A 15,834-nucleotide genomic window follows, 5' to 3' on the forward strand; every position below is an offset into this window, starting at 1 on the left:
GACCTCCAAGTGTTTTGTATCCTAAAGTTTCGTTCAGCTGACTCACAGATACAAGAAAAGAAAAGAGGAGAAATTCTCTTCACGCTGTACAGAATAGTTCCCATGAGATGCATTAGTATTTAATGTGTATTGATTGATTCATTCTCTGCTGCTTTATTACAACTCCAAATACCGAGAAACCAAACCGGCCGTATCCCCTTGGAGTCATAGTGTCAAATGGTACTGGAGGAGTGGAGTGACGAGGGATGATTGCAGTCTTTCTTCCTCACAGTTTGGAAATACACCGATCAGCCATAACATTAAAACCACTTGCCTAATATTGTGTAGGTCCCCCTCATGCCATCAAAACAGCTCTGATCAGTCAATGCATGGACTCCAAAAGACCTCTGAAGGTGTCCTCTGGTATCTGGCACCAAGACGTTAGCAGCAGATCCTTTAAGTCCTGTAAGTTGTGAGGTGGGGCCTCCGTAGATCGGACTTATTTTTCCACCACATCCCACAGATGCTCAGTCGGATTGAGATCTGGGGAATTCGGAGTCCAAGGCAACACCTTGAACTCTTTGTCATGTTCCTCAAACAATTCCTGACCAATTTTTGCAGTGTGGCAGGGTGCATTATCCTGCTGAAAGAGGCCACTGCCATCAGGGAATTACGTACCATGAAGGGGTGTACTTGGTCTGCAACGATGATGTAATGATGTAAAAGAACACGATTCATCAGACCAAGCCACCTTCTTCCTTTGCTCCATAGTTCAGCCGTCCAACGCTCACGTGCCCATTGTAGGCACTTCCGGCGGAGGACAGTGGTCAGCATGGGCACTCTGACCGGTCTATGGCTATGCAGTCCCATACGCAGAAAGCTGTAATGCACTGTGTGTTCTGACACCTGTCTATCACAGCCAGCATTAACTTTTCTCAGCAATTTGTGCTACAGTAGCTCTTCTGTGGGATCGGACCAGATGGGCTAGTCTTCGCTTCCCATGTGCATCAGTGAGCCTTTGGTGTGCCCATGACCCTGTCGCAGGTTCACCAGTTGTCCTTCCTTGGACCACTTTTGGTAGACACTGACCACTGCATACCGGGAAGACCCCACAAGACCTGCCATCACAATTTGGCCCTTGTTAAAATGACTCAGATCCTTACGCTTGCCCATTTTTCCTGCTTCCATTACATCAGCTTTAAGAACTGACTGTTTACTCGCTGCCTAATGTATCCCACCCCTTGACAGGTGCCATTTTAACGAGATAATCAATGTTATTCACTTTGGCTGATCAGTGTACATCCTCCACCATCGCCATCCAGCTGGTCTCAGTTTGAGCCAGCTGACTCAGTAACAGGGTCATGTGGAGAATGGAAATACCAGAGCAGAGTATCCTGTTCCAGAGGATGATAACGCTGTATTTTCCTCTGTTTGCAGGGCCTGCCGGCTGAAGAAGAAGGCCCAGCACGAAGCCAACAAGATCAAGCTGTGGGGGCTCAACCAGGAGTATGGTCAGTACTGCAGACTGGACACATACTGTCATATAGGAACACCTCATAACTCTTGTTCTGGTGATTTTCATTTTTCAGCTTGAATTGAAGGATTGGGTTCCAATTAGTTTTTTACCTTGCAGCAAGGATTTCTAAAATATGACAGATTCAGTGTTATCACAGAGATTATGCATTATGCATTTTTTACATTTGCATTTTTTTCCCAGCAGTGTGGTATATGTGAGTTGTGTCACCTTGCTTGAAATAAGTCGCATCCCCTCTAACATCAGAAGAAATGATTACACTTTTATGAAATGAATCATTAACCTTCATGGAAAATGATCAGTGGCGCTTCATAACACAGCAAGAGCATAAAGTATATTGAATAAATCAGGTTCTTTTTATCCCTCTCATCTCGTAACTTGATTGATCATGAGACAAGATGTGTCGGATTCAGCTCAACGACTGACAATCACATTGTTCATTTATCAGAGCAGCACCGTGCCGACAGTCACCACGTTGGGGAACAGTAAACCTTTCATCTTTTGAAAGGGAAAAGTAGAGGCAACCAGTATCATCCTCCCTAACCAATGTCATGAGGAAATCCCTGATCAGTAAATAATAATAATGTAGACCCTATCATCACACAGCAATACTAGCTATGCTATTCTTCATGCTCATCCTGTTAACCCATAACTGCCAAATTTTAGGTTAACCTGGCAACCAAAACCTACCAGTCACCGGTGTGAATGTCCAAACCTGTCTGCTCCCAGCCAGACCTGGCAACCCAAAGCCATCTGATTATCCCCAAAAGCACTTGTTTTTATTTGAGCAATTTCCTGTTTCCCCACAGAAAACTGGAAATTAGTTGATTAGACTAACTTGATGCAGACTCTCTTGGATAAGATTCGTGTCCAGCTGGTGACAATTGAACTAACTTCAGCCTGATGTTTGACGGGCAGCGCTCCTTGTGCTTCTCTGCTTGTGCAGTGATTTTTTTTTTTTTTCCCCTCGCACATCCCAAACGGATAGTGACTGATTTAGCCGTTTGCCACAACTGTCCTGAGACATGCTGTTCTGATTATTAACGCCAAGTGAACATCCAATGTGTTTGATCAACCGCTGTCATCTCCTGAGCTGACTCAGACAGATCTTGAAGCATCTCCTCTCATTATCAATTTAGATGGCAGTTAATGTTACATTTCATAAAAGTGTAATAATTCTTCTGCCGTTAACAGGGGTTCTCTTTATTTCATGTGAGATGGTATCCAACGATTATAATACACTGTGGAATAGTACAAAAAGCTACTGTTAAGCTTTGGAAATGAATCTTATTTAGACTTATAATTTATTTATCAGGAATCAGATGTCTTTGGCAGAAGACCAGCTGTGTTAATGGGGTTTACAATACCAGGTTTACATGTTTTATTTGACTGATCATGGATCATGAATCAGTCATGGAGGATAAAATCACAACAAAGCCTAATGGTTTATTTCCACGTTGGTGATCCAACATACAACAAGGCATCACAACACACCAGTTAAATACAAACACCTCAAACCTCTCTTTAAAATAAAATAGGTTTTAAAAAACCATGCAAGGGCTGCAAAAAACAATTATTTTCATTATTGATTAATCTGCAGGGTTTTTTTTTTCAATTAATTGGTTGATTGTTAGTAAATTGTCAGTAAATAGTACAAAAATGCCTGTTATAACTTCCCAGAGTCAAAGGTGATGTTCAGTTAGTTCAATATTCAGTTTAATGTCATGTATGACAAAGAAAAGCATTAAATCCTCACATTTGAGAAGCTCAGATCAGCAGATTTCTTGTATTTTTTTTCTTAAAAAATTACTAAAACGATTATCAGAATAGTTGCCAGTAAATGTTCTGTTTATAGATGAATCAACTAATAATTGCAGCTCTAAATTATGCTACATATTTCTTAGAAACCATCTTTTCAAGGCCATAGAAATCAAGTTACTGCAGAAAGCTGGTAGTTACAGGCTTACTGAAGGGCATATTGTATAAACACACCGATTGAGGAAAAAGCTGAGCCGGGTGACTTCACCTTGCTCATAATCAACACCTCATCTCTGCCAAATCTAGCAGCCCGGTCCTGTCTGCTCCTCCTCCTCCTCCTCGTCTCCTCTACTGGTGTGGTTCTTTGAATTAAACCCCAAACCAGCATCCAACTTCCTTTGTCCTTTTTCTCTTCCTCTCATTTTTTTTAACATTCCGATCATTCCTGATCCTGGCCCGGCATTTCATTGCGAGGGTTTTATTTGTGGCTCCCGTGAATTTTTGTTCTCCTGGCAGGAAGCCAAAACACATAAGGCTTACCCTCACACATCCCCTCGCTTCCTCTCTCCCTCCTCTCCTCCTTCCCTCCTGGGACTCTTTCTTCTCTTTTTTTTCATCCTCTCTCATTCACTTGCTCTGTCCGTCCTCTATCACTGTAATTTGCATCTATACAAAACGCGCTTTACAGCAGATTCAACAGGAGACTTCAAACTAGAAGGACTTTGGCGCCATGCCAGTACTGCCAACTCTGGCTATAATTACAGTGTGTGTGAGAAAGTTTTGGGGTGTCAAACAAAAAAAGAAAGAAAGGTAGCGTCAAACTCACTGTGGTCCTTCACTTGCACACCTGTCAAGATCAATGCTGGACAAAAGAGGAATCAAATACATGAGGTGTGTCCAGTGTGTGAGGGTTAGTGGGATCTATTGGCAGAAATGGAATATAATATTCATAAGTATGTTTTAATAAGCGTATAATCACCTGAAAATAAGAATCATTGTGTGTTCGTTACCTTAGAATGAGCCCTTTATATCTACACAGGGAGTGGGTCCTTTTCCATGGAGCCCGCAATGTTGCACCGCCATGTTTCTACAGTAGCCCAGAGTGAACAAACCAAACACTGGCTCTAGAGAGGGCCCTTCGCATTTTTCTGCAAGTTTCGCTGCCACTGTAGGTTCTCCTACACGCTACTAAATGCCACTAAATCCTAGACACTGGTACTCTAAATGTTTGGTCACATTTTTCTGCTTAAGAGAGATAATGTAATGTTTTTGTCAGGTCAAAAAGGTTGTTAAATATTCTTTCTTGTTGTGTGTTAGGTGTGAAAGAAAAGCTACAGTAAATTACAGAAAAAAGACGTTAGATGAGGTTCAGGTGATGTTAGCCTGTTGGAGAAGCTAACGTTTATGTTAGCTATAAAGCCAAACAGATTGTTAATATTATGTATCCACTGGAATGAAACTGAAAATATAAACCTTATGTGCTGTTAGCAACAGTGTTTGATTTTAGTGACAGTACAGGTCAAAAGTTTGGACGCACCTTCCTGTTCCCTTGAAGGAGAAAGTGTGTCCAAACTTTTGACTGGTACTGTATGTTTGCCTTAACTCATATTCCTTTAAAACTTACAATTAAGAAAATAAAAAACATCATTTTCCAGTATTTTTTCCCTCTCAGGGTAATAGCACATAAGCTGACTGTTTAATGTTAGCATAAATTTGGATGCTAATGTTAAAATACTAATGTTAGCTACAAAGGTCTTTATAAAAGTCTGAAAATACAGCCCAGTATACCTGGAAATGTGTGAAATTTGTGTGGCTAATTTCTAATGTAGCATAATTTTTTACACAGAAGATACTGTTACTTTCACATTCTGAGCAAAAACTTGTTTGATTAACCATAAAAGAAGTAGCCTGTTAGCTTAGATACGTTTGTGGCAGAAAAGGAAGTGACGCACCTCACGTCTGTGGACCCTTCTCTCTTCCCATCTCTCTTGTCTTGTACTACATACTAGAATAATGAACGCCAGCAGGATTTTTATTTAGCCAGGGGAGCTGTGGTGTCTCTTTCAGGAACATGCACTCTCATCATCCAAACTGGAAGCTAACCGGAGCAGTTGGCAATTAATGGTCTTGCTCAAATGCTGCTTTTTTTTTTTTTACTCACTTCACCTAAGTTAATCCTGCTTTCTGACCACAAACCCACTTCTCTAAACTTAAGGCCACCGCTGCCGTCATTTAACTGTCACTACTCTTATTGCACAGTTTCGACATGACTTAAGTTGACTTAAGTTCCTCTTCCTTTTCCTCTACATTCCCTTTTGCTCTTAAAAACAAACATCACATGAAGCTGTTGACTTATTCTTGGACCAGGCAGTGTGTTTTGTTCTTTATTTTGTAAGTTTTTGTGGAGCTGATTGTGTTTAGACAGACATGTTTGAGAAGTTTGGTTTATCTTATTAACCGAGTAAAGGTTGTTCCTCAAAGTATTAATAAAAATATGTAATGTGATTATTTTAACTGATGATGTAATTGCGATATGATTGCAACATTAGAGGGAATGATGATTTTTACATCATTATTCTCATTTTCATTGAAAAACATATTTAAATGATTATGGTGTGATTTTTGCAGGGTTCTGCACCAAACAAAGATGTTCATATTGCGATTTGTATAAAAATTTTGATCTATTGTTCAGCCCTAACTGGTATCAAAACAGATGATACCTGCACCCACACATAGTTCCTGGTATCTTGCTGTGGCGCTGCTCTCTACAAGCTGAAACCTTCAATCTGTGACTTCTCAGCAGGTGTTTTCCCTCAGCTTTGAAGTTTAACCAGAAAACTTCTTCTTCTGGTGTCAGTAGGGCTGCAACTAATGATTATTTTCATTATTTATTAATCTGCCAATTAGTTTCTCGATTAATCGATTAGTTGTTTTGCCCAAAAAATGTCTGAAAACGGTGAAAAATGTTTCCCAGAGCCCAAGGTGACATCCTCAAATGTCCTCTCTCGTCCTGACCAACAACCCAAAGATATTTAGTTTACTATCATAGAGGAATCTGGACTAAAGAAACCATAAAATATTCACATTTGAGAAGCTGGAATCAGAGAATTTTCCTTTTAAAAATGACTCAAAACGATTAATAGTTAATAGTTGGCAACTAATCGATTATTGGACTAATCGTTGCAGCTCTAGGTATCAGCGCTCTGTTCTTTATTACTGATTTAAACTTTTGAATTGTTGTTTTTGTCGCACAGAAAACCTGTTGGGAGCTCTGCTGCGGATCAAGGAGGTGATCCGACAGAGAGTGGAGAGCAGCGAGGAAGAGGACACGGACGAGCGAGGGATGACCCAACGCCTGGAAGACATCCTTCGAGAGTCCAGCGGTAAGAAATTTTTAAGTGAAGACACCCCAAATCACTCTTGTCAACGGCTGCGAAGCTCAATGCTAACATGTTAGCTGTCAACATGTCAAGTTCTTAATCTTATCACTATTTGTGTTTTTTTTTCTATTGATGCTCATATAAACTAATTTGTGACAAAGCAACATTACAATCAATAAAACATCGTCTTTGTTAGGTTTTTATGTTTTTAATCTTAAGAATTTAATATAATCTGCTATGTTTACCCTCACATTTTGTTTTGATTTTTACTGAAAGAGCTATTTCTGTCTTCTCTGTCTCTCTCCACTTTTTTTTTTTTTTTTTTTTTCCTAATGTATTTCCATGACAACTGCAGGCCCTTTAGTTGCCGGGCGGACCAAAGACTTTGTGCAGAGGATTTTGGCGGCCAGCGCGGACGGTCAGAGCCAGCGCAAAGAGCCCCCGCAGGGAGGAGACGAGGCAGCGGGCTAAACTCACCCGGCGTCCCCCTTCTTCCTCTCCTCTCCCCCATCTCCCACGCCCCCCTCCCCCTCCTAGCACCACCGACCTGACGGGGGCTTCTCCACGCCACACGGCCTCCGCACTCTCTCTCACAGCTTCCAAGTAAGAGCAAAGAGGTGAAGTAGAGGTGGAGAGGATGTGAAAGAAGAGGAGGAGGAGGAGGAGGAGGAGGAAGGAGTAGCCTAAACAAAATGGGAGTAAATTGCCACCCTGTTCCTGATCCTCTCTTGTTGGCCCTCCAAACAGCAGTCCTCTTCACTGCTCTGTCTCTGCAGGCTGCACCACAACCACCACCAGGCCAGAGCTGCTGCTGCTGCTGCTGACGTCTCTGTATTCTGTGTTCTGTCTGTGTGTGTGTGCGTGTGTGTGTGTGCGCGCGTATGTGTGCGTGTGTTGGACATGTAACATACTGTATGAGCGTGTATAGTGTTCCTCTCTCCCTCTGTGTGCTGTATTTGTATCCCATTGTGCCTATGAATAGACATTGCACTGTTTTGTAGATGGTCGTAGTTGTCGGCAGGGGACCGGTAGTGAGCCGAGGGCGAGGGGGCATTTGAGGATAGAGGAAGCGCTAAAATAAGGAAGTGGGAGGAGCCCAGGCCTGGAAAACAAAGAAGCGGGTGTATGTTTTTTTTTTTTTTTTTATTTGGCTGGGCTCCTATAGAAGCACTGCATACCATTTGGATTGCATCGGCATCTGAAATATCAGTAAGCGCTGTGACACACAGCAAGAGATGGAGTCCTAATGCCAGGCCAGCTGTTAATGGAAACAACAGCATGCTTGTTGTGGAAAAGTCCTTGGAGCTTTAATACCCCCCCACTCCCCCCCCCCAACTCCCCCTCCCTCCTGCCCTCCCTTCCTCTTTAACACCCCTTCACCCCCATCAAAATGTAAGCAAAGTCAAAACCGAAAGAGAAAACTGCACCTTAATTCAAACTGACCAAAGATAACTGATACTGCTGAACCACTGGGACACCAAAACCTCTCACTGCTTCAGATGCTGCCAACCATTAACACGTCATTTTGTTTTGGGAAATGAGGGATAAGAAACACTCTTGATTGTTGTCATGTTTACCAGCATGCATCCTTTAAAGGATGACATTACTGAAACGGACTTTTTCACCTTAAATGCACTACCATTGTGGATCTGTGAGATTGCGGTGTGACACACACAGGAAATGACTGACAGTTCATAATTCGGTCAGCCTTTTTAGCTCTGCAGCCTGGTGCTCCTTTAGCTTATCTGCAGTGGCTTTTATTTTTACCCACAAAAGGGAAGTGTCCTCAATGCCTTCCCCAAGCCCTCTCCTCAACCCCTGACTTGATTATGTAGCGCACCTTCCTGAATTGCAATGAGAAATAGAGAAAAAAAACACTTGTAGATCTAGAAAGCAAATAAGTTTAATTTGTTTTTTTGTTTTTTTGTTTTTTTTTATATTATTTTGTTGTTATCTGACAATGCCACAGCCCACATAGTGGGCGTCAGTCTTGAGAGTTTTGAAATCTGCCTTTCTTCTGTGGTCTTTGCTGAAGCTGTAGACCAACCTGTCCAAGGTCTCTAAATGTTGTTGGACATAAAAAAAAAACAAAAAAAAAACATCAAGGACCCTTTGATTTGCACTGTGGTAAGAGCAACTAAGCACCTTCGAAGAGGGCGTCAGATCCTCCAAAAGAAAAAAAAAAAAAAAAAAAAAAAGACTCTTGGCACCTTTTTCTAAGGACAGATATTGATTGAGAGACTTGTCGTGGGCGCTCGGCGCTTTGTGACCAACTGGTGGTCTCGGTTTGTCTCAGTATGGTGCTACTGTATGATGAGAAAGAAATAAAAAAAAGCAATGCAAACCTGAGCGGAGGCATCAGGCAGTAACTGCTGACTGGGTTTTGGCTTGCGAGCATGTTCTGTTGTAATAGGCAGTTTGTTTGCATAATGACGCCTTTCTGAAGTGCCTGGAGCTTAAAGCCACAGGGACCTGTGTTATTATGCCTGATCTTAAAACCCTATTACAAAGTAAAACGTAACCCATGACTACTGCTCTGAGCCCGGCCTCACTTGACTTTACATGGAAGAATAAAAAAGTGCAGGTCCCATCACATGTTCAGCCAAAAAAAAAAAAAAAAAAAAAGTCAGCCAAAATATTTTCCTTTCCAGATTAAAACCTATACATGGAAACAGTAGCTGGCACCGGTTTCTGTGAACATCATCTCTGGGAAATATAAGTAGAGGAGCGGCTGTTAGCTAAGCAGTCCCCCCTTTTGTTTTCCAACCTTGATGAGCTCCCGTCTGGGCTGCGTTCCAAAGCTGCTGCTCTATAACACACTGCTCCTCTCCTATGGAAACTCAATTTCCTGTCTCAACCAGGAAAGGAGCAGTTAACCTTTTAACTCTTCGCCTCCTTGAGGTCTCGCTCGTGGTCATTTTGAAAGCTGTGGATTAGGGACGTGCATTTCTAACAATCAGGCCGCATCTCGATGCATTGCCGACCATCCGATACATTAAAAATACATATGAAGCAACCACCAATATGATACCATTCACCCCTGTTGCAGTGCGGTGCGATTTGATTCACACACAATGCGATTCAAGGCGATGCAAAAGAACGATGCTATGCAATTCAATGTGGTACAGAGAGTTTGATTTCATTTCAGCATTCAGCAAATCATAAATTAACTTCAAAAGTGCCATTTTTACTTTACATATTTGTTTCTCTAGTACTGCAACTCAGTAAGCATCTCCTCTGTCTCTAGTTTACATGCATATGCTCCTCGACTCAAACAGTTACTGTCAAAATAGTTTCATAATCCACTTACTCTGACTGTGTGGAACAATAATTGTAGAGCGTGAGTTCCATCCGGGACGTTTTTGGCAGCGCGCCACTTAGCTTTAGCATGCTAGCGCGCTTGAGAAACAGTTTAGAGAGGAGGAATCAATCTAAATATCACATTATTGGTCACAAATTATTGGTCACATTGCTAAATAATAAAGGCATAGGGCCTCTACTTATAATTATATATAAATAAATCGGATTTTACTGATGCAAAGATCTTAGAAACAATGCATTGTGAGTTCATCTCAAATTGCATCCAGTGCACACTTTATTTTTTTTAATCAAGGCAATTGCATCGTGAATGTTTATGCCGGTGCACCAATGCAGTGAATCTTTCCATCCTTACTGTGGATACAAGAGTTCAGGGTGTTTTTGTCTCGCCCCTGTTTTAGTTTCTGTATCCTTTTGATTTCTGGGAAATGTTTCTCATGGTCGTATAGTACTGTACTGTAAACAGCGGATTCCTGTTGCTCAGCTGGAAAGGTTTCATCATGGAGCTCTGCAGCTGGTGAACAGAGCTCTACAGCTCTGATGCCAAAGACTGATAGTCTGTGGCGTTGCAAGAAAAGATTCCTGATGCAGCAGCAGGAGATCCTGATGTCACTGAGGCTCACCACAGAAACCTGGTCCGCCTGGTCAGAGTTTCTGTGTGATAATTTTACTGTAAAAAAAAAAAAAGACTGATGATCGAGGACAAGGTCATTGAAGCCAGTAGAAGAAAACCCTTCTGTCTGTTTGGTTAAAGGTGCACTCTGCACTGGTTCTGCTGCTGAGAAGTGCGTTCCTCCCTCCTCCCACTTCTCCCGAGCCTTGGGAAGCTGACGACGCTGCCAGCAGAGTCACAGGATCTCATGCTGGCAGCGGCTTCCTTCACATGCCCTCATGCAACAACAAACAAAAAGAGAGGAGGCCGCAGAAAACAACTGTACAAATCACAAAAGTTTAAAAGGTTGGACAGCCCATCTGTCACGTTGGAGGACGGCGAGGTCTTTGGGTTTATGGAGGGATTCCACTTTGAATGCACAAGTTTGTCCTGATGTTTTTCTTCCTCCAAAGAGGTGTTACGTAACACAAAACACCATCTGCTGTGTACATTCATCTATATGCCAAAAACTGAACTGATGAGAAAACTGTTGTAACACAGTGAATCCTTGCCACAGATTCAAACAACAAACAAGACGTAGCATCTTTCCTCTTTTAAAAAAAAACAACAACAACATTTTGACATTTTTTTGTATCACGGCATATCCCTTTAACTGTAAAGCTTTAATGGGGAGTGGCCAGTCTTGGCAAGGCCACTTGTCTCTGCTCACATTCCTGACTCAGTTTCCCAGAAAGTGTCTGTTTATGTGTACCTGGAAACAGGAGGCAGATATGTGGGGTAAACCTGAATGACCCAAAGATTTCTGCTGTTTGATCATGTTTCTGTAGCTGTTTGCAGGACGGTCATGACAGGGAGAGCTCAGCCCGGGTCAAGAGAGGAACAGCCAGGATTTAAAGACTACAGCCCTGGTGCTCTCAGCTTACAGATTTAGCCAGCTCTGACCTAATATGGACAATGACTTTGCATAAACTGGACAATTTCTATCTGAGTTACTTCCTCACTGGGTGTCACCGTCTGCCAGAGAGAGAGACAGACAGAGAGAGAGAGAGAGAGAGAAGTAAACAGTCATGAAACTTGTCTGACACTGATGTGCTTTTCTGAGAAAGAGAAAGTTTCAAATTGACCTTTGTCCTCGCAGTGAAAGCTGAGTCCACCTCAGCTGTTAAGGGTGTTTTTGAAACTCCTAAGAGCAAATGTACACAGACAGGGGAGACTGAGCTCAAGTTCCTCAGATGTCTAATGTATTAGTAGGGCTGCTAACGAAGAAATCTGTCTTTATTTTAATTCATTTAAGTCTGGTAACATTTGGCTGCAGCCTGTAAGACTCTGCTGTGCACCAGCCTTCTTCCATAATTGACTGTCGTGCTGAAACCAGTAGTCGAATAACTGATTAACCCCTGATGTTCACCGAACGCAGCTGTGTTGCGTTCTGTCATAGCTATGGATGCCTCCCACGGAAACCTGGTTCTGAATTGGGTCTAAAATGTTAAGAATTTTAATTTTTATTGAGTTTAAATAGTAACTTTGCTGTTGTAAACATAACTTTTGCTGCTCTGGAAATAATAGTTCTGAATTTACTCTTTTTTAAAACAATATATTTTTAAAAAAGCAATTCTTTAGTAATGAAAAAGAACCGATAATAGTAGTAATATTGATAAAATCCTAACGATATCCATCCCGAGTCCTGGCCGTGTGCCGATGTCCACTGGACCCGAGTGAAGCAGCAGTTCACATCTATAAAACAGTAAAATTCACTTGTGAATGTGTATAAATGCTGATATTTATTATCAATCAACATGACTTTAATATTTAAAGGAGTAGTTCCTCATTTTGGGAAATACTTTATTAATGAGAGTGAGATGAAAAGTTTGATAGCACTCTCATATTGGTCCGTTAAATTTTAAGCTACAGGCAGCAGCTAGCTTAGCGTAGCTTAGCATAAAGACTGGAAACAGCTAGCTTAGCTCTGTCCAAAAGTAAAAAAAAACTGCACCTACCAGCAACATTTAAAGCTCACTAATTAACACGTTTTAATTCATCATTTCTTGAAGAATAAAAATGACACCTTGTGGTTTTACAAGGGATTATGTGCGAGAGTTTGTCATGGAAACAGTGTGTGTGTGTTTGTGTGTGTGTGTGTGTGTGTGTGTGTCTGCTGAATAACAAACTGCTTGAAGATGCTTTAAAAACCTTCCAGCGGACGTTTGAAACGCGACGAGGGCGTGACACCGGACATCCGGGGTTAATCAGTCGTCAGTAAATTAATCAACAACTAATTTGGTTGATTAACTGTTGGAAGTTTAGCAAGCAAAAATACCAAACACTCACTGCTTCCAGCCTCTGCTAAGTTTGAATTTGCTGCTTTTTCTCTATTTTGTATCATAATAAATAGAATATCCTTTGTTTTTGGACTGTTGGTCAGACAAAGCAAGCAGTCTGAAAACCTCAACTTGAGCTCTGAGAACTTGTTATAAACGTTTTATAGACTAAATGATGAATTGGTAGATGAATTGATTATTAAAGCTGGCAAGGTTTGAGGTTCAACAGCTACCTGTGTCAAATCCTGCCTTGCCCGGAAACATTTCCCTCCATTTCTGCCATGCGTGCCGGCATGCTTGGGTTTAAATGTCCAAATTCTAAAATTATCCCTGTTTAGAAAACACTAAGTCAAGGTGGACAAATGGAGTAGTAGTGACATACACCTTTTCATGTGACTGCAGTGGGTTTTTGGACCAGGCATGGAGGTGTTGTGGACCGGCGGGCTGAATAGACCCATCAGTAAGCCTACACTGGTGGGACGCTGCTGACCTCCGGGTGCCCGTCCCCACTCTGCTCCAGCGCTCGCATTGTTGGAGACACTCAGGCTTCTCCTGTTTCAAAGGCGACAGGCCTCCGGGCAGAGGAGGCTGAGGGAAACAGCACTTAGCCGGGGCCTCGGAGTAGTTTATCCAAAACCTTTTAATCCCCCTCCACCTCCACCTCCACCTCCACCTCCACCTCGGCCCCCTGTCACATTCTGGCAGTTGCAGAGGAGGGCTTCAGTTGAATTGCTGCCCCTTGCTGTGGCTGCCTGCATCTCGATGCCCCTGTCTAGTTTGTCACTGACCTGGAAACCTCCTTCTGGGAAGGAGCCAGATGGGGGGCGGGGGGGGGGGGGAGGTGTCAGTTTAGACCTGTGGGTCCACGTGGAGTTTTTCTTATCAGTGAAGCTGAGGTGGAGATAGCTGGTTGAAGCTAGCTCCAGTTTGTGCCTCTCATATTTTATCACTACATTCAAATCACAGAGCTAAGCATCTTTCATCCTGATACATAAATCTGTGGCGATCTTTCAAAAAGAGATTATTTAAAGACCGTGAAAGTCTTATTATTATCTTATTCAGCTACATGTGATGACACTTTTTGTTTTGTTTTGACAATCTGATCAAACTGCACCCACACAGTCCTGAAGAAGCAGATTAACTGAGTTTTTCAGTGTTAAACTCAACTCATGAGGTTTTCATGTTAAAGAGAAATACTCAATATTTAAATCTTAGTTTTTTTATAAACACTTAACACTATTTTAAAGGTATTTCTAGGATCTTTAAAGAATCTTTGCAGATCAAAAAATCAAAATTTTAACCTGTTTCCCAAGTTGCACCTCTAACTAATCCAAACAAAAAAAAGCCAGAAGTGACACATCTTGATTATTCTCTATAATGCAAGAAAAATATGAACATGTTATGTATGAAAATGTAAAATAATGAGAAACTGTAGGGATGCAGCGATCCAATCAGTGGATAGATATCAGCACTGATACCGGCATCCACCAGGTGTGAACGAACCGCAGTTCCTTCGTCGGTGTAATTAGGAAACTCAGTAACATTCATTCTTTGAATCAGTTTTTAGTTTCCACAGCAGTGTCTGGCCTCATGTTTCCTTACATAAACATAATTCCAGTTAGTTCCAGTAAGTGAAGTTTACATATTTTGGATGTAGGAGAAAGAGAGTTAAGATAAAGTCATCCTTAGGAAATAGCATTAATGTTGATAAATGCACCTTTAATAAAACATTTTTATCTTATTGATGCTTCATACAAACTAAGGAAGCATATATATATAATATCACTTTTGGCAAACGTCTTTGTTTAAATTTAGATATAGAGCCACAACTTGGGAAATGGGATGATTCTTTAATCTTCAAAACCGTGTAGAAAGAGTTGTTGACCTCTTTTTGAAGGGTGGTCGGCCTATATTAAAACCGTTTTTTACTATTTTTGACCAATAGACCCTTTGCAATAAATTTGGAAGTTCAAGTACAGGGATGCTATATTTTTTTTTAAAGTTTAAAGGAGTAGTTTGACATTTTGGAAAATAATCTACAACTCTAATCACTAATTTATGTGTTATATCTCAGTCGTATCTATCAACATGTATATTAAAAGTATATATTCAAGTAACTTTTCTTTGTACTAGCAGTCTGTTAAAGTTCTCCACAGTGTCCCGCAGAGGTTAAACAACCTCCTTAGTTTTTTGAAACATCGCCAGTGATGTGAAATACAGATGCTCAGCTCTGTGTCTTAAATGTACCGAAAATATAAGAGATGCAGCTAAGACACACCTTGTGGCTTTAACCAAAACCGAGTCAGTCGTTTCTGTCGAGATCGATGATAAGTCGAGATCAAAGACCCGGTTGTGGATGTGAGCAGGAAATGTTGGAATGGGGGGGCGGGAGGGGGGGCATGCTATCTGATTAGAAATGAAAAGGTAGTTTGTTATCCAACAAAGACATCCTGTGGAGAGAGAGAGAGAAAAAAAAAAAGACTTGACTAATCACATCCTTGATGGTTCTTTAATCTCTCTGAAAACATGCTGAATGATGGGAGGAAAGGAAAACCAAGAGACTAGCAAACATTCCACAATGCCATGTCATATAATGTACAGCAACCCTCCCCCTGACTTCTCTCCCCCCAACCCCACCTCCCTCCCTCCCTCTTCCCTTTTCCTCCCCCTCCTCACCCTTCCCCTCCTCCTCCTCCTCCTCCTCTTCCTCCCTCCGTCTGTCTTTCAGTAACCCAGTAATCACAATACTTCAGTAATACTTTGGACCTGTTAACACATTAACACATCTTTATGTACAGCTCCTTCGTCAGTAAGTAACCTTTAAGAAAATAGTACAAAAAAACGAAACAAAAAAAACAAACAAAAAAAAATACAAGAAGTGCCGTACAAATAGAAGCCTAATATTTTTTGTTTTGGTTTTGTGTGAGTGTACTG

The 15,834-nt window shown here is 41.4% G+C and overlaps 1 protein-coding gene across 8 annotated transcripts in view; it reads left to right on the plus strand.

Annotated features, from left to right (window-relative positions):
- LOC137180183 (CREB3 regulatory factor-like) overlaps positions 1 to 15,381 on the plus strand; it is a 35,046-nt gene extending 19,665 nt beyond the window's left edge. For all 8 annotated transcript variants that reach the window (XM_067585465.1, XM_067585469.1, XM_067585466.1 and 5 more), the window contains 3 exons: positions 1,417 to 1,490; positions 6,526 to 6,654; positions 7,007 to 15,381. In XM_067585465.1, the coding sequence (XP_067441566.1) occupies positions 1,417 to 1,490; positions 6,526 to 6,654; positions 7,007 to 7,122 (319 nt within the window). In that variant the 3' untranslated portion in view covers positions 7,123 to 15,381. The remainder of the gene's footprint in view (positions 1 to 1,416; positions 1,491 to 6,525; positions 6,655 to 7,006) is intronic.
- The last annotated feature ends 453 nt before the right edge of the window (positions 15,382 to 15,834 follow it).

Source organism: Thunnus thynnus, chromosome 3, assembly GCF_963924715.1.
Source record: "Thunnus thynnus chromosome 3, fThuThy2.1, whole genome shotgun sequence".
Lineage (NCBI taxonomy): Eukaryota > Metazoa > Chordata > Actinopteri > Scombriformes > Scombridae > Thunnus > Thunnus thynnus.